A 26,075-nucleotide genomic window follows, 5' to 3' on the forward strand; every position below is an offset into this window, starting at 1 on the left:
TCAATCTTTAGCTCTAGCCCTCCTCCTGTTTTTCATCCTTTTTGGTTCTCTCCCCCTCTTCTCTCTCTTCCAGGTGTTTTGCACGGATAAAGGATTGATGAAGCCCTCAACTCTCTGCTCTTGACATTTACAAAAGAGCCCTGCGAGAAGCCCCCGACACATCTCAGCCCTCTCTTGTGTTATCTTCCCAAAGTGCTACCTCACCCGTCACTAACCCAACCGCATCATTAGGACCCAGTAATTAGCTCTCATTTGTAAAGCCAGTGTAAATAAAAGGTCCGTAATGGTTGGGGTATCATTCATACTGAGGTGTAAGCTAGACATTTGACTGGTTGTGGGGTTGTGTGTGTTAGTGTGTATGTGCCGAAAGTTTTTTTTTCTTCTCTTAGTGTAAATAGAACACTAGGAAGGAAACTAGCTTATGAGTTATTAACTCATTCAAAGACCTTGTCACAATCAGTAAAAACATGTATATGAAAAAATAAATGCTATTTAGAAAGCTGAAATGAATCATTTTGGTTGCGGTGTGCACTGATACAGTTTCGGTGGTGACATTAGGAGGTTAATGCTCATATCATTAGTGAAGATGAATATGGCTGTGAGATGAGTGTAAAACTGTCAGGTGTGTATGAAGGAAGGTAAGACATTTTTACCCAGTCTGTTCCTTTTGTATATGTAGAACTAAATAGAAACCAGAAATTAGAGGTAAAAAATCCAACTCTTAATTAGCTAAAATCCTAAAATTCAGCTAAACCTATAATTTAATACACCCCCAGCATATTTTACATTCAAATCTATATTAATTAATCGAAGAAGTTTTCTTCTTATATAAAGGGAGACGAGGTTTCTATTGACTTTTAGTTAAAAATACAATGTAGCATATAATGTATAATATTAACTGGTTTTTCAAAAAAATCACAATCTTTTTGCAGGTGTCTGGGGTTGTAGGTAATTTTTTTTGGGTGATTTGCTACAAATCCTTTTTTGCAATTGGAAAGTATCGGCGCAATCTCTAATCAAGAATGACTCGTACCCTCTCAATGAAGTATATGCTAATAATCCTTCTTTTCCACAGAAACAAATGGCTAAGACTAAAAGATTACATAAATATAAAAGGGTAAAGAACAATTAACGGTTTAAATGTGTTTAATACAAATAGCTCATGCTTCATAAACCATGAATGTATATTTGCAAATCTAGAAATGACGCACAAGGAAAGAGGCCATGCAGCTTGGCAGCAAGTTTAGGATCAAGCATGTGTTGGTAATGGTTAGGCTTAGGGTAAGGGTCTGGGTTAGGCAGTAGAAATTAATGCAAAGTCATTTGATATAAAGTCCCGTCAAGGATATTGTGACACAACACGTCTGTTTGTGTGGATGTGGTTTTCTAATCAGAACATTATTTCCCACGAGAATATTAATGCAGTTTTCCTATACTTATAACATAGATAATGCAATGGTGAAAAAAAAAAGGAGAATAAAAACGTGTAAACCCAAATCAGCATGTACCGCCAGATCTACCATGAGGAGTCGTCTATGGGTAATTTTTTCAGTGTTATTAAAATCACTAAAGCAAAATACTGCAGAAAATGGCTCTACAGATCGTCTCAACAGGCTGAAACTCTCCAAATGATCTCCTCAAAGACCTAATTCAAAACTTTCATTAGACATTCAAGGACCTATACAAGCTGTTTAAGCTATCTCGAATGTCATTATATTCACACTTAAACACATAGCAAGATATTTTTGAATCGTCTGAAATCTTCTTGACAGAAAATTTCAATAAACGTATAACTTTGACAAGTCTCAAAGTAGTACAACACTCTCTTCAAACACCAAACAAATATCCATAACACATAAAAAGTGTTACTAAGTTTCTTGGAACTGTATGAAAGAGCTGACAGGATTTCCAATCTTTTCTTTATGTCAGACAAGCACAGAGAGAAGGTGAAAGAAGGACAAGCTTCATATTTCTTTAGAGACTCTAAGTAACTCTTTATCTGATTGTCAGGCTGTGCTGTAACTAGGTGTATTTCGAACATCGTGACTGATTGCAGAATTGTTTCTAAGGTTCTTTTTAGCTCACAAAAGTCTCTCCTGATTCCTATTTGTCATATCCTGGCTTTTTAGAGTCAGTCTAATTGCGTCTGTTCCTCTAAGAGAGCGCTGTTGCTAGGTGAAGCCTCTACACATGCAATTCAATTCAATATAGTGTCAATTCACACCACGTCATCTCAAGGCACTTTACAGTCATATTGATAAAAGTTTTATATCTAAGGAAAACCAGTTGATTGCATCCACTTAATCCCTCACACCAAACATATATACATTATAGCAAGGGTGGAGAGGAAAAACTCCCATTTAACAGAAGGAAACCTCCAGTAGAACCAGACTCAGTGTGTGCGGCCATCTGCTGAGGCCGAGTGGGGTTCAAGGAGACAGAAGTAAACATACAGAAAGAAGCAGAAAGGCAACTGTCTACCATCTCCACATGCGGCCTCATCCACAAAACTGCTGATTCCATCATCAACCTGTTGGAATATATTGCCACAATGGAGCCAAATCAGTTTGATGAACCAAATCAAACCCTCCCCCTCCCTTTTCACAAAGAGCAAAAACTTAATGAAAAAGCATTACTGGACAATTTTGGGAAATAAACTAATCTCCCCCTGATTTAAATACACGAGCGTCAACTTTCTCTCGCTCCCTGAACTGCAAAGCAACTTTGCAGCATGTCTCGTTACATCGATTGCAATAGCTAGAATCCTGTAAGAATTCCAGCTACCAGTAGTTCTAATTAAACACGCTAGCAATGAAGGGGTGGATTAACAAGAAAGGCACACTCCATTAATAAACCCAAAGAGAGGTAGGAAACTGGTTTATTTCCAGAAATGGCATATGATTCACTTGGGACCCCATTAAGCACAGCCAGTGACATAAAGATAGCTACTTAGAACCAGAGTTGCCTTCTATGCTGGTCGTAACTTTAGCTTCTGTCCGGAGGCATAAAAAAAATGGTATTCGTTAAAATGTATGCCATGTTGTGTGCGCAGGTGTTTCTGCATGTTGGATGCATTTCCTCATGCGGATGTAAAGGCCACTTTGCAATGGTTGCAAAGCGCCTTGTTGCCATCTTTATCCTCCTTAAAATGAAGCCAAACTTTCCAACGCTTTACCCGATTGGGGCGCCATTTTTTTTTTTTGCTTTTCTAGACGTAATCCAGGTCACGTCGTACTTGCTTATTGCGCTGTTTCCTGCCGAGGTCTGAGTGCCAAAGACAAGTAATTGTATCAATAAATTTCTTCTAATTGTCTTTTCTCTTCGTGTGAAACCATTTTTTTTTTTCACCTTTCCGATTCATGATCCTCCACGGACGGGTTCGTTGTTGGGTTGCCAACTTGAAGAGGAAGGAAGGATTGGCCAGAGAAAAATATATGTAGTAATATGTAATATGTAATATGTAATATGTAGCCAACATTTGGAAGAAGAATGTTTTCAACATGACTTGGATAAATAGCGCGTTGTGACAAACACCAGATACAGCACTGGGACTTGATCAACAGCCGATACCACACCGTGACGTCACAAACCAGTAGGTGGCAGTAGTGTTCTTTGACAAACATGGCAAACATAAAAACACTTATCATTTATTCAACAGTATGTAGTAATTTCATATTTAAAGTACTTTCAGAGGTTTGAATTCTGAATATTAGCGTTTAATTCTATAAGTGGTAACTTTCAGGTTCCTATCATAGAGTTACAGTATTGTCCTTTACCCCTTAAATACCATATTTTGGCTAAGCCTCTGTAAACAGAAAAAAAAGTGTTTGTACTTTTCTAATACCAGTGACACTCCGCTTTTCTATATTAGGTGTCATGCTCATTTTACTGCTTTAAAAAGATGAGCCCATGAGTTAATATTACATTTAGGCTCTTATCAAATTATGGGTCTAGGGCAGGCAGTTAGGAGTAGTTTATCTTCTACTTCCTCATTTTCATTTTATTTTTGTTGTATTTTTTAGATTAAAAAAACTATAATGAGTATCAGCTCCTAATCTTTGTTAAGTTTATTCGGCTAGCTGTGTCACTGACTTACTGTTGGTCTTTCTTGGACAGCCATGCTGCCAGGAGGCCCCTGCCACTAAAGGGGGTAAAGTGAATATGTCACTCATTTCAATGCCCTCAGTGTTTCATAACGGTTGCTACATTTGGCCACTTTAGTAGAGCTATGGAGGAAATGCATTGTGAGGCTGTATCACACGCTGTTCTGTTTTTATTTAGATTTGTTCTAGCATTGTCTACACTGACCTTCCCCTTGGAGCCCTAGAGCTTGCAGCTCAGTGTACAGCTTCAGGGAATTACAGGAAAAATAAAGTCTGGTTTAAAATTGTGTAACAGCACAGCAACAATACTTCAAGTTTTTAATAAACTGTTTCTAACTGCAGAATGGGTAGAATCTGTTCTTTTAATCATGCTTGATTAAACTGCTGCCTTCAGCATGGTCGATCATGATGTTTTTATTGTTACAGTTATACCAGTCCACCAGTCTTATGGTGAAGGTGGTGACAATGCCAACTGCAGTGGATTAAGTTAAGATTAATTAAGAAGTTAAGAAGTGATAAACTAAATATTAAATAATCATTCCAGCCACTAAATAAGGTAAACATGCCCACTGTTATATCCAGTACTAGAACAGGAATGACATGTGATGTTATGCAATAACTTTATATCAGGGAACGAGCCTAGCACTGACGTCTGCTGGAATGGTGACGTCATCAGCCGAAATTAAGAATAACTCTATCATAGAAACCACATAAAGTAGCACTGAAAAAGTAGGCTAGATAATTTGAATTCAATTCAAAGATTCAGTTTATTTCTATGTGACCGAAAAAAATAACCTCTAATTTTTTGTTGTTGTTTTTTTCACATTGGTTGGGTTTCAGCTTCATACAGCTGAAGCTCCTCCTATTTGATGATGCGGTCCAGTGTGTAAACACTGTGCATCTGAAATGCACAGCGGTGAACAAGTTTTTGTTGGCCCTTTCCACGCCAATTCTTCAGTTGTGTTAGAATTTTTTGGATCTGGATGTGTTTCAGCCTTATGGTGTGTCCTGCGTCATGTAGTATACAGGGGGTAACAAGGGGTGATTAGCCTCTAAGGACTTCCTCCCAATCAGGATTCGTAAGGTCGGGAGAAAATAAAACGTTTGAAATTCAGTCGGCCCTTGTTAGATGTTCGTGGGTAAATCGCGTTGTTGAAGCCGAGCTACGAGCCGATTTACCAGAACCTCCCACACTGCGCATTTGCAAATTAGGGAGTTTTTCTTCCAGGTTGACAACTCCGAGCAGTGACATCCCTTATTGGTGAGTCCGACGTGTGGTTTTTGTACATACGGTGTAAGAAGATAGATCGCATCAGAGTGTCGGACCGTACAGTGTAAGAACTTGCATAAAGTCATGTGAGTACATGCCCATGAGGACCTGACGCGGTTGTAGTCTATGATCACCTGTATGCCACCTGGAAAGGAGCATAGAAATCCAGTGTCAAACCTATAAAATTAACTACAATGTCTGCAGATTTGCAATTTAAAATACTTATATCCAATCTCACCATTGCTATAACATAAAATTTGAATTTTGGCTCAAACTATAAAGCTCAAACTTTTAACTTCTTAAAAAAAAAAAAACTCTAAGCAGACCGAAAAGTATAGCATCTCTCCTCGCAAAGTCAATCACACTCGCCCCACATCAAAACCCCCTGCAGATCTTATTTTGAGAGTTCAGCCTGGTCTGTGATCCATATAATACCCATAATCCATCACCACATAACTTTCTGATTTTTTTTTTTTTTTTTGTTTCCTAACATTTCAGATATTACTTCAATATGTTAATGTAACAGTCACAATACTCGACATTGAAGGCTGGAGGCAGGGCTTAAACCCACAGCCAAAGAGTGGGTCAACGGAAACACAGCGAGCTCCATGCAGAGAAGAGAGAGCCCCAAGCAGAGTAAATCTGTAAAGAGGTGAAATTGTCAGTGGCTAAAGGGAAACAGAGTATTCTGCTCCATGGGTGTACAGTTGCTGCAGCTCACATTCTTCTTGTACGCCAGCTGCAACGCATCTGAGGAAAACCAACTGCAGTCAGTCATTGAGACTGCTCCGTGGTTCATTGGCTCTCCACTCCCACAGCTAGATGAGATCTACTTGAGGCGTCTCCTCTGATGGGCCAAAAAGGTCACTGACGAGCCACGACACTTTCTTTTCACCAGCCTTCTCAGTCACATAAGCTTGTACCAAAATGAACTTAAACACAGTTTTTTCCCCACAGGGGTGAAAAAAACTGCTGAAGCAACCTTGGAAATACACACACATCCACACCCCTCTCTCTACTCGCTCTCAGTCTAATAATATGCTACTGAACCTTTATTTTAAAATAAATAATACAGACTATCTATGAAACAACATATCTCACTGCATTGGTAGAGCAAATGGTTTTGCATCCTGTACAGTGTGAATAATACCTCTAAAATTAATGTCTAAAGAATTATTTGCCTGTCATCTTTTTTTGTTGTTGTTGCTTTGTGTATTCTTTTTTAGTAGTATTTTTTATTATTATTATTTGTAGTTATTTGTGCATTTTTTTGTCTGTTTTTTGTCATTTTAACTTATTGACCTGGACAACACTTTGGATGTGTAAAGTAATTTATAAATAAAGGTTAATTGGTCGATTGAAAATTAGATTTTTTTTTGTCTTCTTCGTTCTTCTAGGTCGTTTCCGAACTATTCAATGTTACTTTAACTCTCTGAGTGGGAATAGAACTCTGATCTATCCTCCTTCACAGCCTCCTGATCAATGTGTCTCTGTCAATAAAAATGAGTTTTGTGTATTCATTTACATTTAATGACTTGCTTTATGTCCAAATAGGGAAGACTGCATATTTCCACTAATTGGTCTCCCCTAAATGGATTGAAGTTTTCTTCCCTTCACGTGTGTTCAACCTAATTATCCAAAATCATCTGAAAAATCTGAAAAAGATGTAATACAAAACATTTTTCTTCCTTCTGCTTGTTTCGGTCCAACCTACTCTGTTTTACTTCCCCTCAAATATAATTCTTACAGTCAGTACAGAAAAAGATGATCATTATCACAAATCTATTGTTTGTTTTGGACGTGCTTGTTGACTTTAAGTTGTGGAGTTACGCATTGATTTAGACTCACACCGATATGGAAGTAGTTCATGCAGGTCATTTACATCTAAAGCGTAAGAGTCACTTCGTCCTTTTGTTGCTTGTTCTAGTCCTTTTAGGCTCGCGGCTTCGATCTTTTTCTTGATTGTGTTTTTTTTTTTTTTTTTAAAAGCATTATAATACTACAGGGAAAAACGGCTGCAAGTGTTTAGGGCACGGAAGAATACACCAGTTGAAATGAAGAGGCGTATACAGAACTTCATACATTTTGGGGAGATAAGAGGTTTTCCCTTAAGACATGATGACGGCAAAAATATGCTACCAAATCTAAGAGACCACTTAGCTGAAAGGGGAAGAGTCAAGTGATAAGTTTAATGGTTATGAACTTCGATCCGCGAGGGTTGCTGTCCTGTGGCTTTAAGATGTGTTCCTTGGCCTACACTACCCGAATCAAACAGCTAAGCTTCATCACTAGTGTTCAGTGACTGCATTGTTGGACAATAAAGGGAATTTCTATTCTAAAGTTACACCACATAGCCCCCTAAGGACAGAAGTTTGAGACAACTAGATTAGTCTGTACATGGATTTAACATCTTTTCAGATATGAGAAGATTGTCATGATCTGGCCTGTTTGCTCTTCATTAATTGGTTATTTCTTTCACCTGTCGTTTTCTCTCCCTGCTGCAATTATCATTTATTCCTCTCACCTGTTTCCTTTGGTTTATATTCTGTTCAGCCTGAGCATTCGGGGCCAGATCTTTTTTGTTTTTCTGTTAGCCCGTCTGTTATTTTGATTCCAAGGTTCTTATCCGGGATCGTGGCGCCCAGTGGAAAGAGGGTTTTGTGTCTGTCTCGTCTCCTGCTCGTCCACTGTTCCTCCCCTGCTGAGTCCTCTGGGTTTTTGGCTCTGTACGCAGGGAGGTTCAGTTTTTATTCCAGTAAGCCTGGCTCCAAGGTGGAGACCAGTTTAAAGGTCCTGCATCACTTTCTGGTTCCACGTCCTGTCTCTGCTACCCTCTGCCACTGAGCCTGCCCGTCTGCACCTGATCCTGCTTGCTCCGGAAGCGTGACCGCCTGGTCACGCTTCCGGACCCTGTCAGACTCTGAACCTGCCTGGGAGCTCTACGATGCCTGGAAGCCTGGGTCCTGCCACCCGTCTGTTCCTGCCTGATCTGTATCCTGTTCTGTCTGTTCCTTCCTGATCTGTATCCCTGACCAGGATTGGCTTCCTTCGGGTCCGGGGACACTCTGAGTGGTGTGTGCCACGTCAGTCTACAGTCCAGCGGCTGGACTGGTACTGGGCTGTTAAACCAGGTAAGTGACCAACTCAGATAATCATCTTCTGTCAGATGATCGTGGTCACTTACCTGTGTTTCTCCCATAAACAGTGTCTGAGATTGGGCGGTGCCCCGCCCCCCACCTTCAGTCAACGCATGCCACAGATCCTAGCAGCTCCACTTTAGTTTTGTTTCTTTTCATTTAATAAACATTTCGAACTTGCCTATTGACTGTCTCTCTTTGAATATCTGTCCCGTTTCATTACAAGGTTAAGGCATTACAGACTGTACTATCTGTTATTACACTGCTACCTAATGCAGAACAAACTTTGAGTGACGCCTTGTTGACGGCAATGATTTTTAAAGGTCTTCCTGGTGTGCTCAAACTGTTCAGTGTTCTTGTTACACAGATTTAGGAGAAGTTAAGAATGAGGAGTTTAAAACTAAAGTGAGGACTTATGACTGCATGGACAAGTGTAATGCTGCTACCTCAGCTGAGGACAGTGTGATAACTCTATATTACAGTGACAGGAGCATCTGAGATGAATAGGTCAAACTAGCCATTCTTCTTACACTATTGGTGAAGAGGCTCTAGAGGTAGACTCAGCATTATCCCAGCAGTTACAAATTACATATTTTGTTGAAGTCCTAAATGTGTTTAAAACCTACTGCAGTCCAAAGCAGAAGGTTGTGTTTGAAAGTCATCAGTTTCACACGTGTCACACAGGTTCACTAGAAAAGCAAAGACCGAATTGGGACGAAACGTGGGTGGTGTGATTAGAAATACATAGTTTTTAGCATACATGGCATGCACCTGAAAGAGAGAAGGCTTCACGATAAAGAGCTTAAGCTCAACAAGGCTATTGAACCCTGTAGGTGCTCAAAAGTGGTTAAGTCACAGCTCCAAGCAATGGAATCAGCTCCTTCAGTACATGAAGCTCTAGTGGATGTGTTAAAAGACCATCCAGACATCCCCTTTGACAGCAGAGCAAAAAAAACAAAAAAGTCTGCACAAAATGTGGAAATAATCCTGAGCCAAAGCAACATCTAACAGTGGGTATGTTTGTTACGAATGTGAAAAAAATAACCTATCTAATCTATTGCAGGGCGACACAGTGCCCATGATTTATAACACAGAGTGACCTTCTTGAAGCAGGCACACTCCCAGTCCATCCTTTGCTTGCAGCACTAGTGGCTTTTTTATTTCGTGAACCCTCAGTAGCAGTGCACGTGTGAGGGCAGCATTAAGAGTTTGCATTGCCTCACCGTGGTTTGATTGCTACTACCACAAACTGTCTTTCTTAAGTACTTGTCTTAGGGATGCAGTGAGCAACTCCACATTCGGAATGTACTCTGCTAGAAACTTAGTCCTCTCTAGTACGCATTGAAGACCCTGCTTTTCTTCTGGGGTTGGCATGTGAACAATAGCTTTAATCTGAGTATCATCAGCTTTTTGAACTGGTGCTGTGATGATCTGCCTTGTGTTTTCTACAGTGTCTACTTTGAACTGGATCCTTTTGTTGTGAAACTTCAGATTTGATGCTTTTGCTCTCCCCCTAAAATGTGCACAGTGCCAACAAATGCAACCAAAACACTGAACTACTAGTTCCACATTCAGTCCAAGGGGTACATGGATGAAGATTGGAGCAGACATCTTTGAACTAAATGGCCAGTCAAATCTGTTTTTAGTTGACTATTTGGCCAAATATTCTGATTGGTTAAACTTTTGTGACAAGGCAGCATTCAGTCTAATACAAGAGATGAAATCTGTCTTTGCAAGCCATGGGGTAGTGCATAATTATGTCCCTTTTTCTTGTTGAGAGCAATTAAAGCATTTGCAGTCTTGTGGGAAATTAGGCTCACCTTCTTCAGTTCAGGTTATACATCATCCAATGGAATGGCTGAAAGAGCCATAGATACTGTAAAACATAGACTGAAGAAGGTAGTTCATAGTGGCACTGACCCACATCTAGGTTTACTGTCCCTGAAAAAGCTCCTGTCACAGGACTGAACATGTTCCCTGCACAAATGTCGATGAAAAGAGTTCTGCCACAGTGCAATGATCAAGTGCTGTGCTCAAGCAACTAACCCCATATAACATCCCAAACCTAAGAGATCTGCTGCCCCACCAGAAACATTGCATTGGTGAATATATGAAAACACTTGCAGTATTATCTCCAGGTACCACATGCGGACACAGTGCAGCTGCGAACCAGCAATGGTTATCGGTCTGAGGGAGGAAACACTGTCCAAACCCCAGCTGGAAATGCTTAGCAGGAAAGACATCTAAGAAAAATACATCCAAGTCTTTTCAGAGACATATAAACTGAATGATAAACCAATGGATGTGGAAGAACTATCTCCAGCTAAGCCACCTGTGGAACCAAGTAGTTCTCTACCTATAGTTGTGGATGATCGCCAGATATGTTATACATGCAATGGTCGGGCCGTGAGATGTCCTGCCAGAGACAGGGATGATTGAGTAGACATGTTGATAAAAAAAAAGGAAACCACAATAGAAACAAACATTTTCCAGATATGTGTACAGAATATCTACACTCTGACTAACAGCTACAAGCCACCAGCTGAGGGTGAGGTTTCCCAAACCACTACATCCCTCTATTCTGAAAAATAGAGATTTGGTGTACTTCAGAGTCCTGCACGGGTCTCATTTTTCAAAATCTTATCTGCCCACACCTATAGAGTGCAGAACGGAGACCCAGCCTGTTACCAGCAATCATCCCGGTTTAAAACCCGACCAGGACCACATGGACCCCTAAATAATTAGCTGAGTGCGACCCTACCCATGATCACAAAGTGTAGACACAGCTGTTTATAATAACACAAGCAGCAAAGATCATTGCCTCATACTTACATCCAGTGCGCGCTCAGATTAACAGCTGTAAATTGGCCAAAGTAAGAAGGTTTGTCTCTTTGCTTAAAAAAAAGACTGTTATCTGGATATTCTTGACTCAATTTATTTTTTAAGATGTAGAGTTAATAAATAAGAAAATATTAATAACTCTCTGTATGATACCTGCCCGCATTTTGTCCATTTATACCTGTGCCCACACCCGTGAAATAATATGTTGCTTTTTTTACCCATAGATGTTCGTTTTATACGGGTACCTGTCAGATAACCATGGGTACCCAACCCTGTGCATTGCTCTTTATTAATATCATATGTTATCTAACTCTTGTAATTATGACCACTAGGTGGCATGTCTGTAGAGTGGTTGTTCTTGTTATACACAGGGTCATAATAAAAGAATTAAGGAACTACTGCTGGATCCCACACTATAATGTTTTGGTGTCTAGTCACTAGCAACATAAATGTGTATGTAAGCCACTACTATATCAGAATAGTATACAGAGGATGACACTATATGGAGAGAGCTGAAACTCAGCTACTTAAACAAGATCTGACAAAAGTAATCAAGGAAAAAGAACAGAGTTTAACAAAAACCACCTTAAGTTAAAGAGGGAGCAAGCACACTGAATGTTATGGTAGGACAGAACAGAGTCCTTCAAGTGTTACGACCGTGAATATAAAATTAGATACTATAAAATAGAATCCTTGATGCACTGTAAAAACTTATGTAAAAATAATTATTTAATTTTTAAAATAAGTATATTTCCCTAAATTTGAACAGGCAGATACAATGATCTGTCATACCACAGTGTACCGCAGTGAAAAAATGTTGTGAAAAATTTTCTTCTTTGAAAATACTAAAAATATTTTTTTAAATATTATAACTTTGAATATTGTCTAGGTCAATGTTAGGCCATTAAACACATATAACCTCAAAATTGTATTGCTGCTGAAAAAAAGAACCAACCTCACAAAGGGACGGCCGAACACAAAACCACATCTGTGAGGTCTGATGCACAGTGTGTATGAAATGCTTAACGATGCATCTTCACTCTTCTCCTTCCAATTCAATAAAACAAGCATCAGTTACAGTATGGTTGCTGATCTGTTTACACCTTCTATGGCATCAACATAATGTCTTGCTGTAAATCTGAACCCAGAGACAAGAAGAGAAAAAATGGGGTGTAGATAAAATATGAGGATGGTAATAATAGTAAAAATGTGATGAAGATAAGATTGGAAAAAGCATGGCAAAATTAAAACAGAGGTCAGGAAAGCATTTCCTAAAAGTGTGAGAGATCCCAGTCTCCCTCAGACTTATAACTTGCTTTTTCATTTGTTTAAAACATCAAGGTATCTTCTTTTATTTTGTCTTATTTCCTTAAAGTCATACACAACAGCAGCTCTGCATTGAACTACAGACCTGATTGTCATTGTGAAGGTTACATGCCACCCTTAGCCACTCTGAAATGCAAAAAAAGAGTCTGCTAAAGCAAACCAACTGTCAGAATCCCAACATGTTTGATGGTTTTAATGTGGTTAAGATGAACAAAGCAAGCACAGAGAAGATCATGACCTCTACATTCAACGCTCCATCACTTGTAATTCTAATGCATGAAAAGAATAACTGAAGTAAGGGTTTAGCTAAAAAAAAAATACTGTGTGTTTGGTGTCCTTCAGCAGCCCCTTTTCACCTCCTGCTGTCTGTCTTTCTGTATCTCTAATGTATGAAAGTGTGTCTTCTTACTTTAAATCTGTGCTGCAGGTAGAAATTCACCTCTGACCTCACACTCTAGCTTGCTGTGCAGCTTCATCCATTTCAATGGCATCTGTCTGTACTGTCTAGACTCTGTGTGCGCATACACACATTGCATTCATACAGATTTAAACACGAAGCAGAAGAATGGGGATCTGCTCTATTGGGGCAGCAGGAATGGTTTAAATGAAAACAGAAATAATCTCCGGATCAGAAAGAGAGGGAAAAGAAGTAACAAGTATTTACATTTGGTGGGCCATAACAGAAGGAACTGATTAACTGTTAATTTATTGAAAAGAACAACTTAGGTTTTGCTTGATAAGGTTGGGTTTAACCTCAGAAAAGAAAAACGGAAGTAGTCAAAACAGGACTAAGAGGTGAGTAGAACGTTGTGTGGTGATGGCTTAAAATGTCCTTAGAATCACTTTTCAAAATATATTTTCTAAATTATGTTTTCACCATAAAACATCAATACTTATAGTATTAAATGGGTTATGACTATTTATGTTCACTTGACCTCCAGATTATGGAGGACCGATCTTGCCATAATTAAAAATACGTACAGAAATAAATGAAGGACTTAATAATATATAAAATTACTTGAAAAAGGAGCTAATGATATGAATTTGTGTGCCATTAGATGTGACAAAATAATAAAAAGAAGATATTTCTTCAACAATTGATCAATTATTCATCAAAAAATATATATTTTAACTTACACTTTTATTTTTACTTTTCTTCTTGCTTTTATGCTGACTTATTTTTAACGCACTTCTTTTCTGTTATACATTTTTATAGAAGTCTTTATTTTGTCTTTGTGTATTTATTGCTAGTAGGATTTTTTTTGTTCCGAATTTCCACTGCAAACTTTTTTATTTTTTTCATATTTATTCACACCAACATTTTTAAAAGATGTTTTTATTTTTGTTCTCATAATGATTTACACCATACATATTTCTTCCTACTTTACTTTAACCTTCTATTTCTGAAACAATTATTTATTTATACCTCTAACTTTTCTGGTGGGTTTTTTGTTGTTTTTTTTACCCAAAAGATTTACACCTGCCCTTTTATTTTCCTCTCTTTTTTCCACTTCGTATATTTCTACTTCGTGTTTTTTACTTGCTCTATTTCCACTCGTTGGTCTGCAGCCGGTGTTACGTCGAGCTGCGTTTCCCCATCAGATACGGTTTCCCCTGCATCTCCACACAGCGCACAAATTCATATTACTAGCTACTTTTTAGAGTAATTTTATATTATTAAGTCCTTCATTTATTTCTGTACGTATTTTTAATTAGGGCAGGATTGACTTGGCAGAGGCAGCAGATAGAAAAATTAAACCAGTAAAGTTTGAATACAGAAAAGTCTAACTTAAACATAAACTCTATGTCTCTACTCAGTAACAAGAAAAATTACAGTGCTATCAGAACTCTGATTGGCTGTAAACAACAGGCTTACATTGAGTTTTAAACTTTGGATACTTCATGCTGACTGTCTGCAGGGGTGGATTTAGGGAATTTGGGGCCCTATGCAAAGACAGGCAGGGGGCCCTCTAAATTGAGCAGACAACACATAAACAGACCCATTATACAGAAACAGAAATTTTAAAATAATAGACATACGTTTTAGAATAGACACATTTAACTGTCTGTTAGACTCTACTATCCTTTTAAAGGAACAGATGCAGATGGAAGAGTGGCTCCTTCCTGGAAGAACCTTTGTATTTGTCCATTTCTACATGACTCATCTCAAGTCGATCTGTTCAACAAGGCTTGATTCATTTTTTCATACAGAGAATCAACTCAAATTGGGCGGAATCTTCAAGGCAGCCAGCCCCACAGTCCAATGTGTTATAGAGTGATAGACCGCAGCTTGCTCGATGGTTTTAGTCAGACTCAAGTGAAAGAGGAGACTCAGAAAAGGCTGCAAATGGAAATATATGTCGATGGAAATAAGCCATGGAGTGACACCAATCTGTACGAGGTCCATGTAACTGTTACTCATTGAATAGCCTAAAAAGCCAGTAGAATCATACTGAAATGAGCTGGGACCACTTCTGAATGTTTCATCTTTAGTAACAATTTGAAACCTTACTTTTTTTTAAAGTTTTGATGGATGTGAGTTTCTGGACACCCATATGGACAACTGAAAAGAAGCAGAAGCCAATGGCCTGTTGGAGCTGCTTAATGCTAATTCATTCATGTTACCCTGCAGACAAGCGGCAGCCCACTGGGAATACCAAAAGCAAAGAAAGTGAAGGCAAGAGATGGTGTGTGTGTGTGTGTGTGTGGGTGTGTGTGTTAATAAATGTATTGTCCTCACCCTCCCTGAGGAAATGTGGATGACAGAGAAAGAGAGCAGAGATCAGAGCCTTTCTCCCTTCCAGCGACCCTTCTTTTCACCTGTCGGGTTGTGTGTGTGTTGTGTGTGGAGGGGTGGGCCTGTGTGTGTAATAATGGGGGGTGGGGCAAAGAAACCCTCATGTGCATTGATGCATATGAGCAGAATGACCTTGCCTATGTGGGTGTATGTAAGCATAGCAGGTCTGGATACTGCAGAGACTCTTTAAATGACAAAGATAGAAACAAATCTCTTCTCACACACAAACACACACACGTTCTCTTCTCCCTACATGTAGTGAGGACCATGTGTTATCTTCAACTGTCCTCCATTGATTTCCAGTCCTTTTTAACTCTTTCTATGCCCTAACCCTGACAATACTAACCATTAGTAGTGGATACCTCACTCTAACCCTAAACTACAATTAAATTCGCACCTTAGCCCCAAAGCTAATGCCTTGCATACAGATTTGCTCCTAACAACAACCACTGGATCCCTCTTCCTCTCAAGTGAATCAGAACATTGGACAGAAGGAAAATCATCTTCAATTACAGGAACAGACAGGGGGGGATTTAGCATTGGGCTACACTAGGCAGTTGCCTAGGATCCCAAGTTCCTTGGGGCCCCATAGAACTCAGTTTACATGTATGGTTAATACAGTTATTCCTTATTTCTGTACATTAATTATGTTTTTGATGAAAATCCTTTCGCTACAATGCTTCAGTGTCCACCATATTGGATCAGTCCATTGCTGCACAGCAAACCATTTGAAAACAAATGGTGAGAAGAGCAGTGTTGCCAACTTAGCGATTTTGTCGCTATATTTAGTGACTTTTCAGACCCCTCTAGCACTTTGCTCTCAAAAAAGTGCCTAGCATCAAATCTAGCGACTTTTTTCTGCTACTGGAGACTTTGGAGACAACATCTAAAAGCAGCGAACTCTGTTCTCCAGAGCAAGTAGATTGGTAACCCCGCCTCCTGCTCTCCTGTATCTTGTCTGCTGTCATGATTCATGCAGCTATTATTTCATCCGAAGGAAAAATGGAGAACAGAGAAGCAGATCATGGCTTGTTTACAGTGAAAAGAAGGACTGGGTTATTTACTTTTGCCTTTTTCGAAAAACAGGAAGGAGCAATCAGCTAAGTGAGCTTAGTGCTTGGAAAAAATCTTTCATTCCTTTTGAGACAGCATGAAAAGTCAGCTGAGTACAAAACATAGAGAGGAAAACAAGAAGAAAAGGGATAAGAAGAGAGGGACAAAACCTAGAACAGATAATGGATGTCTATTCTATTAAAAGTTCTGTATCTGTATAATGAGTCTGTTTTATGTGTTTCAATTCAGAAGGCCTCATGCCTGTCTTTGCCTAGGGCCCAAAATATTCTAAATCAGTGCTTCTGTGTTTCTTCTGCCTCTATGCTCTCTCTGCTCATGGCAGATGTCCTGGCTCTGCTGAAAGTTTCTTCCTCTTAAAGTTTTCCTTTCAATTATGACTACATGCTCACCTAGGCATAAGTCCTTCTTTTTTTTTTTTTTGAATCTGCTGGCTTTGCTAAATAGAAAACATTTAAACCAACCAGGGACCCCAAAGCAACTTCTCTGATCTGAGTAACATTACAATTTCTGTCAAAATCTGTTGTCATGTCTCATGGTTATTTAATACATATATATTCTGAAGTGTTATTTAAAGAGTTTGTCCCAAGTGATCTCTTCTCTGAAAAAGAACCATAAAGAGAAAGCGTTTTAAGGTGTAAAGCTTTCCTTAAACAATGTCAAACCGTTATTAACAGGTAAGTCATTTCACCAACAGCAATAAATTGATGTGTTATTATCTAGTAAATTGCAGTTTATTACTTGGCATATAACATAAAAACAAACCTAGAAGACAGCTAACCAATCTCAACTAAACTCTTATTTATATGTTACTTAATTTCAGTTCTAAAATGCTTTATTAACCGGATCACAAGTAACAATTTACTTTGTAAGCTGTTGGTAGGTGGTGGCCAATAATATAAACTGTTATGTGGTAACCGTATGCTAATTACCCACCAGAAGTCTCCATTGTTACATAGTAACATACAATTGTAATATTTACAGGCAGGTAATTACTTGCATATATACCTTAATTTCGGGGTTATTACCAAATAGAGTTTTTCTTGTTACCAAGCAGTATAGTGAGATTTGCTATGTTATAACTTAGTGTTACAAAAAAAAGGTGCATGGGTTATATAAAGTATATACACTCACCGGCCACTTTATTAGGTACCCCATGCTAGTAACGGGTTGGACCCCCTTTTGCCTTCAGAACTGCCTCAATTCTTCGTGGCATAGATTCAACAAGGTGCTGGAAGCATTCCTCAGGGAGTTTGGTCCATATTGACATGATGGCATCACACAGTTGCCACAGATTTGTCTGCTGCACATCCATGATGCGAATCTCCCGTTCCACCACATCCCAAAGATGGTCTATTGGATTGAGATCTGGTGACTGTGGAGGCCATTTGAGTACAGTGAACTCATTGTCATGTTCAAGAAACTAGTCTGAGATGATTCCAGCTTTATGACATGGCGCATTATCCTACTGAAAGTAGCCATCAGAAGTTGGGTACATTGTGGTCCTAAAGGGATGGACATGGTCAGCAACAATACTCAGGTAGGCTGTGGCGTTGCAACGATGCTCAATTGGTACCAAGGGGCCCAAAGAGTGCCAAGAAAATATTCCCCACACCATGACACCACCACCACCAGCCTGAACCGTTGATACAAGGCAGGATGGATCCATGCTTTCACGTTGTAGACGCCAAATTCAGACCCTAACATCCGAATGTCGCAGCAGAAATCGAGACTCATCAGACCAGGCAACGTTTTTCCAATCTTCTATTGTCCAATTTCGATGAGCTTGTGCAAATTGTAGCCTCAGTTTCCTGTTCTTAGCTGAAATGAGTGGCACCCGGTGTGGTCTTCTGCTGCTGTAGCCCATCTGTCTCAAAGTTCGACGTACTGGGAGTTCAGAGATGCTCTTCTGCCCACCTTGGTTGTAACGGGTGGTTATTTGAGTCACTGTTGCCCTTCTATCAGCTCGAACCAGTCTGGCCATTCTCCTCTGACCTCTGGCATCAACAAGGCATTTCCGCCCACAGAACTGCCGCTCACTGGATGTTTTTTCTTTTTCGGACAATTCTCTGTAAACCCTAGAGATGGTTGTGCGTGAAAATCCCAGTAGATCAGCAGTTTCTGAAATACTCAGACCAGCCCTTCTGGCACCAACAATCATGCCACGTTCAAAGTCACTCAAATCATCTTTCTTCCCTGATGCTCGGTTTGAACTGCAGGAGATTGTCTTGACCATGTCTACATGCCTAAATGCACTGAGTTGCCACCAAGTGATTGGCTGCTGAGAAATTAAGTGTTAACGAGCAGTTGGACAGGTCAGTGTACAGTGTGTCATAGGGAAGGTAGGATATTTACTGCTTATGACCTGATGACAGAACCTCACTTTAAATATCTGAACTACTACTTTAGGGTAAACATTCAATAGATAAAGAACAGGACTTTGTCAGCGCATTAAAAAAAAATCTTGTTTTCCCTTAAATGGAATTCTTAAAAATAATCTCTTGGTTTCAATTAACCCTTTTTTTTCTGTATAACGGCCCTATGAGGACAATCTTTTTGGATTCTACGTGTTGCATGCATGCTGGGCTATGTGTGCCTCCTCATGCTGCTACATATAATAGCCTGGCATGAGGGGAAGCTGGCTACGAATTATCTTTGGGCGTAACGGGCGATATTCCAGCAAACTAATTTGGGTCTGGCTGAGACAATGCAGTTATTATTTTCCTCTGGATCATCAGGCAGAGGACACACAGCCATCTGCTGAGTCCCACCACAGACACACACACACACACACACACACACATCTCAATTAGAGCAGTGAGAGGGCAGCTGCAGTGATACTTGGTCCCACAAATAGGAGCACCTGAAAACATGAAAGGATTCAGAGGCACATAAATCTGTGCACACCATGCTGTGCTGTTTGATCAACAGGCTGGAAAACAGACACGTTCTCTGGCTGTCTTCATCTGCTGCAAAAAAATGACAAGGATGACAAAATACACAAGCTATTATGTGTGTATTTTTAGGTACATTTTCCTTCCTGGATACATTATTTTTTTCACCCAACAAACATTTTTTTAACTAAATTTACATATATTCCACCTTTACAGGAGGCAAAACGAAAAGTCTAGCCAAAGCATAGGATAAATGAAAGAGCAGCAAACTGCAACAGCAATCCCCAAATGAAGGGAAGGTATTTGTTAAGAAAACAAAAATGAACATGGAACAGGATTACGGTTCAGAGAAGGCAGCAGCCATGTTTAATTACAGATCCACACTTTTCAGCGGCTTTATTAACAAGCTGTTTGACTAGCGAGCCACGTTTACCGTCTCTCCCCGACGAGACGGCGAAGACACCAGTTTGAGCAGCAAATCCTCTTTACACAGAAATGTGCCCGAGGATTTTTTTGTTCAGCATCGACCACCAAGCACGAAATTTCTGGATGTCGTCAATTTGCCAAAAGGCTTAAATCCACCATCCCTCAGCCCCCCGAACCCCCCTCCTCACATCCAACACGGTGAGATCTAATTAAAGCTGAGAAATAATTAGTGATGTATATTTTCTTCTCATGAAGTAAAAAAAAAAATAATGGCCGTGATTAAAAAGAGAAAAAGTATGGAGGAAGAGAAATGAAGATGAAGGTTAAGGAACTTTGTGTACATTTGTTAGATTAAAAGGATGGGACTTGTACAAGGCAGAGACAAGCTCCTTCTCCCTCCCTCTCTTTCACCCGTCTAATCTGTGGCACTTCTTTAACAGCTGATAAAGCTGAAGGAACAAGATAACTTGCAAGGCGGTGGTGGCAGAAAAGCTTAAGGGAGCCATTTTAATAATTAATCAATTATTTGATAGAAATCATCAATCAATCTGGTTGGAGAAATTAGTCTAAGGTTGGAGGAGGGTAGGTAGGAGACAGAGCCTTATGTGGGGTTCTACCCAGTCTTTGATTTGTTAAATGCTTCCAAACTTTACAAAAACCTGAGTTTGGCTTTGGATATTTAACTTAAAGTCTTAATTAAATGGAGTCAACAAGTTTCGGCCATGTGAGCTTTTTCTGCCATGATCAGAGCATTTTCTTCTGCTTTTTGACGATCTTTGTCTCTTGTTTCCATCAGTGTTTTGGCTCCATAGCTCTATCACTCATTTGGCAGGCAGTGACGTGAAACAGAGGACATGAAGGAGTCTGTTCTTTCTATGACATTATTCCTATTTAGATCATAACAGGCAGTAGTCTATTTGTAAACAAAAAAAAAAAGAGGAGGGGAATGGTGCAATAATACATAGCCTAATTAATATAGTCTATTAACCTAAAGCGATAAGCATGATCTGGTTGTTACATGTCAGGTACGCCGGTCATTGACCATGACCAAGGCACCTTAAAGTAGAACTGCAGTCAGTCCCTGGACTTGCATGGCTATCACTGCTCCTACATAGTTAGGGACAAATATCCCACTGGGATCTGCTTCATAGCCATGGTAGGACACGTCTTTGATTTTATTTATTTTGCTCAGGCTACTCATAAGCCCACAGCCCGCCAAACGTCTAAAGGGCAATATTTAATATATAGCAGAAATTCTACAGATTCAGTAGTAAAATGTCAGAGGGGATGGTAATGGGGGTTGGCCATTTAAAAAGGGGATGATTTTAAAGGTTTTGTTGATGGGTTGAGTCATGTACAGTGGTGTCACTGTACACACATTTGTTACTTAAGTAGAAGTATAGATACTGCAGTTTAAAAAAAACTCTGGTAAAAGTTGAAGTATCAGCTTGACCTCTTTACTCAAAAGTGAAAAAGTATGTACTCCAAAAACTACTTAAAATATAAAAGTATAAAGTAACCTTCAAAAAAAAAAAACCCAAAAAAACGGCCAGACGCCTCTATATGAATTGAAAGCTCAATTTTTCGACTATTTCAAAAAATTCTCTGAGATAGGGCCAAGAATGAGGGAGGTCTTGTTGGTCTCCATCTCCCGATACGCTCTCGCCTGTGTTCGACTTTTCAGACATTTCAACATCTTTTTCTGAGTCCGACACTAGCTACGTTTACATGCGCAAAATTTCCCCGATCCAATCCAAACCTTGGTTGATCGGAAATTCAAAATCTCCGTTTACATGGACACTAAATGAAATGATCCGATCTTGACGTGTGTATACATGTACCAAGCGTTGGATCAGATTAAATCTTTTAAGCATGCGCAGAACTTCCTGCCAAACTTGGCAGTTCTGTCTGCGTCTGGTTTTTGGGAGGCCTGACAAACAATGTGCTCGGAGCGAGCGGAAAGAAAAACGGAGAGAGGAGGAAAAAAGCGCTTGGCAGCGAAATGTCCGAGAGAAAATGTAGAGAATGAGCGATTGAACCGGCGTGGGAGAGCGAGTGGGCTGTGGAGAGAGAAAAGAGGAGGAGGATAAATTCCTGCTTCCTGCTGCTTTAAATGAACTTGAGTGTATAAGTCGGCGTTCCTAGACTCCTCCCGCCATGTTGTTCACAACAAGAGCGAGAGCGACCGGTGGTTTCCTGTTGTTGACAAGGCGGAAAAACGTCACGCTGACGTCGCACACATGCGCAGTGAAGATTATTTTACTCTTAAGATCAGAATGGGTGTTTACATGGACGCCAATCAGAATGGCGATCGGCAAAAACCACCTCTCTCTTTCGGAATTAAATTTAGATCCGATCGGACCGAATCGGATTAGAATCTTCAGTCTGACATGTTTACATGAAACATTTTTGATCTGATCAGGCCTTCAATCCGATTATTTGTGTCCATGTAAACGTAGCTATTGTTGCATGTAATAGACAATTCAGGTTTACAGTTTGAATAACACTTGCTTGCTTCTGATGATTTCCTTTAATAGAAAATGTCTCCATGTTAAAATCTAAAGTGTTTTTTGAAGTAGAGAACAACAATCTTTCAGTTTGGTATTCACGTATTTCATAAAACACCTAAACTGAACGTTTGCTTTTTTTCGTCCTTTTTTCTGTCTTAATGAGAGCAGTGGGCTTTAGGCTGCCCTGCAAGGCTTTAAACCTGGGTTTGAATGGAGACAAAGTCATTCTCAAGCACATATCAAGGTGCTCATATTGAGCCTGGATCTATATTTATTTTTGATTCTGTTCATGGTGGAGAATCCTGCTTCACAGCAGCAGGTTGAGCCAAACATCCTCTAAATGATCAGGCTCCGCTCCGGTCCAGTCTGGCCAGGTCAAGATCCGCTATTGCAATCGCACCAAACAGGAAAAAGAACGGCAAGAAATCTGGTTCGTCAAATTAAAATATAGAAACAACAGATCGGTAATAACTACAAATTAGAGCATAATTCTTATATATAAAAAAAAAAAACTAACACCTATTATCTAAATGATTGGATGCAAAGTATTGGTCCTTTACCAGACCAGGAAACAGATTTCTCATCTCCATCAGAAACTGCACATATGCTGGATGCTGATGGGGATTATTTTAATGTCATATTAAATTAAGCATTCATTTCTGCATGTTTTGCTCCTACGAATTTAATGATAATATCGCGCATGCTCTCCTTGAGCTCAGAGGAGAAGTCGGAGCGGAGCAATATGGGAAGAACAGTGGAGGCTGTAGGCTTTGCTTTGCGCAGGTATTCTGGAGCACTGCGGGGCGGAGGATGTGGGATTTTGGGGTAACAGGAGAAGTGGTGGAAGTCACTTTTAGACAATGTTGTCAGACAACATACGGTAATTTATAAATGTTTTAAATCAGGATGGGTCCAGATTAGACAGCAGGTGGGTCCCGATCCGGACCGCGGTCCTCTAATTCGTAACCTCTGCATTAAACCAAAGCCAAGAGTAACGAGTAATTTTTGTTTTAAAAATGTAAGGAATAGAAAGTACAGATACTTGAGTAAAAGTCAGAAGTAAGAAGAAAAATAAGTAATGGAGTAAAGTATAGATACCTAAAAAGTGTACTTAAATACAGTAAAGAAGTATTTGTACTTCGTTACTTGACATCTCTGCTATTCTCCCACTCTGCATAATCTGTTAGTTCAATCTCTAACGTTCTGCTCTCTCTGCTTTTTCTCATAGTAGCTTCATCTGGTCTGTTCCTGTTTGGCTGTGACTCCATCCTGGAGAGAAATATCTGCTGTGCTGCTGCCATCAACACCTTTGTTTCTAGATGTTGGAGCTTGGTCTGTTTTTCAGTGTAGTCGTGTTTCTCTGACTGTGACTGAGTGGATGTGCTCTCTTCATCCTCTGACATAGGAGTTGGCTCAGTGCTCGTCTGCCTGGCTGTGTGTTTCCTGGACGGGGCCTCCTGTTACAGTTGCCTTTTGCATCTATGCTTCTTTTTCTATGTCTGCTTCTGTCTCCTTGAACCCCAGTCGGCCTCGGTAGATGGTCGCTCCCACGGAGCCTGGTTTTGCAGGGAGTTTCTTCCTGTTAAAAGTAGACTAAACTTTCACTACGTGCATGCTTAGTGTGAGGGATTGCCATCAAGTCAATGAATTGATGAAATCCGCTGGTTTTCCTTAGATAGAAAACTTTGAATCAATTGACTGTTTGATCTGGTGAATTGTAAAAGGCCTTGTGATAACATGTATTGAGAATTGGTGCTATAAAATGAATAAATAACTGTTTTGTTATTTAAGCAGAAACATTTTTAAAGAAACATTTTAATGAATAAATCACTGTTTTATAGTAGTAGTCAGGCAAGGTGTGCAATCAACTGTGTTTAAGATAAATTTACCGACTTCACATAAAAAGTCTATTTTAAAGAAGTTTAAGTCTCTTTAAAATAATTAGATCAGCTTTTCTCTTCAGCTCGTTTTCCATCTGACACCAGCAGGGAGAACAGAGCTGGATGGCACCTGCTACACCTGGTGTTTGACACAACTGGGCTAAATCCTGGACCGTAATATCACAGGTTTTATTGAAGGATGTAAATCTAAGATGGGCAGTTCAGTGTACAGGAGGACAAGGTGCAGCATTCTCGCATGCAGAGAGCATCTCAAGAGCTTCTAAAGTGAATTGTTACTTCTGTTTGTCTTTTTAACATTATTATAAAAAACTGTAGACATGCTTGCATCTATCAGTGAATTGCCTAAACTGTAATCCTTGTCAAGAAATAGGATCTGCAGCCATATTCTACAATATGTTTACAATGCCGTCTAATTTAGGACAACAAACATCCCTCCAGCCTTCTATAACGTAGGGAAATACTGAGTGTTCAAAGTTAATGTATGCAAAGTAGGCAAAGGTAATGAGGATATACTATAAGGACCACTCCTGTTAGATTGGGGTCATAAGCTGAGTGTGGAAAAAAAAACAAAAAACAGAATCATGAGTAAGAAACACATATCTGGATGTGAAAAAAGAATTTCAAAAAACATGATAAAAAAAACACTTTGGATCTCACGATATAAAATCTGAAATAACAATAAAGGGAAGAGATGAACAGAATTAATGACGGGGATTTAGTTTCCCATCAGCTTGAAAATAAAAAATAAATATGTATACTGTATATATGAAATTGCAGTTGAATTTAAATATGCTTAATATCTTTCGACAGCTGAAGTAATAATAATAATTATAAAAATCTCCCCCTCAACACCCACAAACACGCACACAGTTCACACACAGGCACGCATCCCGCAGTAAAATATGCATTGTTTCTCAATGCACAAATCAACAACCGTCTGCTGAGCTGATGAGATTTTAAATGAGTCCTAATTTGTGAGGAATTGTGTTTGGAAATGAAATGATAGAAGAGGGGGAAAATAACAGAGATGCAAAACAGGAAAAGAAACGAGGTAAACAATCAGAACGGAGACGAGTGAAACGTAAAGAAGGACACACAAGAGCTATAATGAAACAAATGACTTTTATTCCTACAGCAAACCATTTTTGCCGACTAAATGCTGTTGGAAAGCAGACGCGTTGACTTACCTGTGACAACCCCAGGTAAATGGAAACAGTCTCAGAGATGTAGAGGAAACGTCCTTCCTTGTTTAGTGCAAATACGAAACCGTCCAGTGACTGAAAAACAAAGTAGAGACAAAATTAAATTCACTTTCAGTCGTCAAGCTTTGTTCCGGTTCAATTTATTGGAAATATTTCCTTTATTAATAAAGGAAATATTAAATATTTAATAAATATAAATATTTAAATTTAAATATACTTTTAAATATTAAGTAAAAATGAAAACTATGGACAAAAAGATGAATTGCTATCCTTTCATTCAGGAATACAGAAGTGGAGCAGCCTGTGGATCGCGGCCTCTTAGTCCGCGACGCTGCTGCCAGGGTTGGATTTCTGACTGTTTACAGCAGGTCCTCTCTTGCTTTCTCATCTCCTCTCAGAATAAAATCAACTAGTGTATAAAAAAGAAAATGGAAGTTGTTTTTATAGAAGCTGATAAGAATTTCCAGTTTCTTTGGTGTTAGTTTTACTGTAGGTCTCCCCCAGGTTATTTTTAGCATTAGTTGAATGTCTAGATCTGCTTCTGAACAAAATATAAGAGGCCACCCATGAAAATACATTCATTTTGATGACAAATAA

The 26,075-nt window shown here is 39.4% G+C and overlaps 1 protein-coding gene across 1 annotated transcript in view; it reads right to left on the reverse strand.

Annotated features, from left to right (window-relative positions):
* Positions 1–26,075, reverse strand: part of LOC119797819 (neuronal PAS domain-containing protein 3) — a 464,035-nt gene that overhangs the window by 120,209 nt on the left and 317,751 nt on the right. The window contains 1 exon segment of the mRNA XM_038307041.1: positions 25,464–25,553. Within this exon segment, the coding sequence (XP_038162969.1) occupies positions 25,464–25,553 (90 nt within the window).

This window comes from Cyprinodon tularosa, unplaced genomic scaffold (genome assembly GCF_016077235.1).
Source record: "Cyprinodon tularosa strain WSP-4 unplaced genomic scaffold, ASM1607723v1 ctg6, whole genome shotgun sequence".
NCBI classification, from domain to species: Eukaryota; Metazoa; Chordata; class Actinopteri; order Cyprinodontiformes; family Cyprinodontidae; genus Cyprinodon; species Cyprinodon tularosa.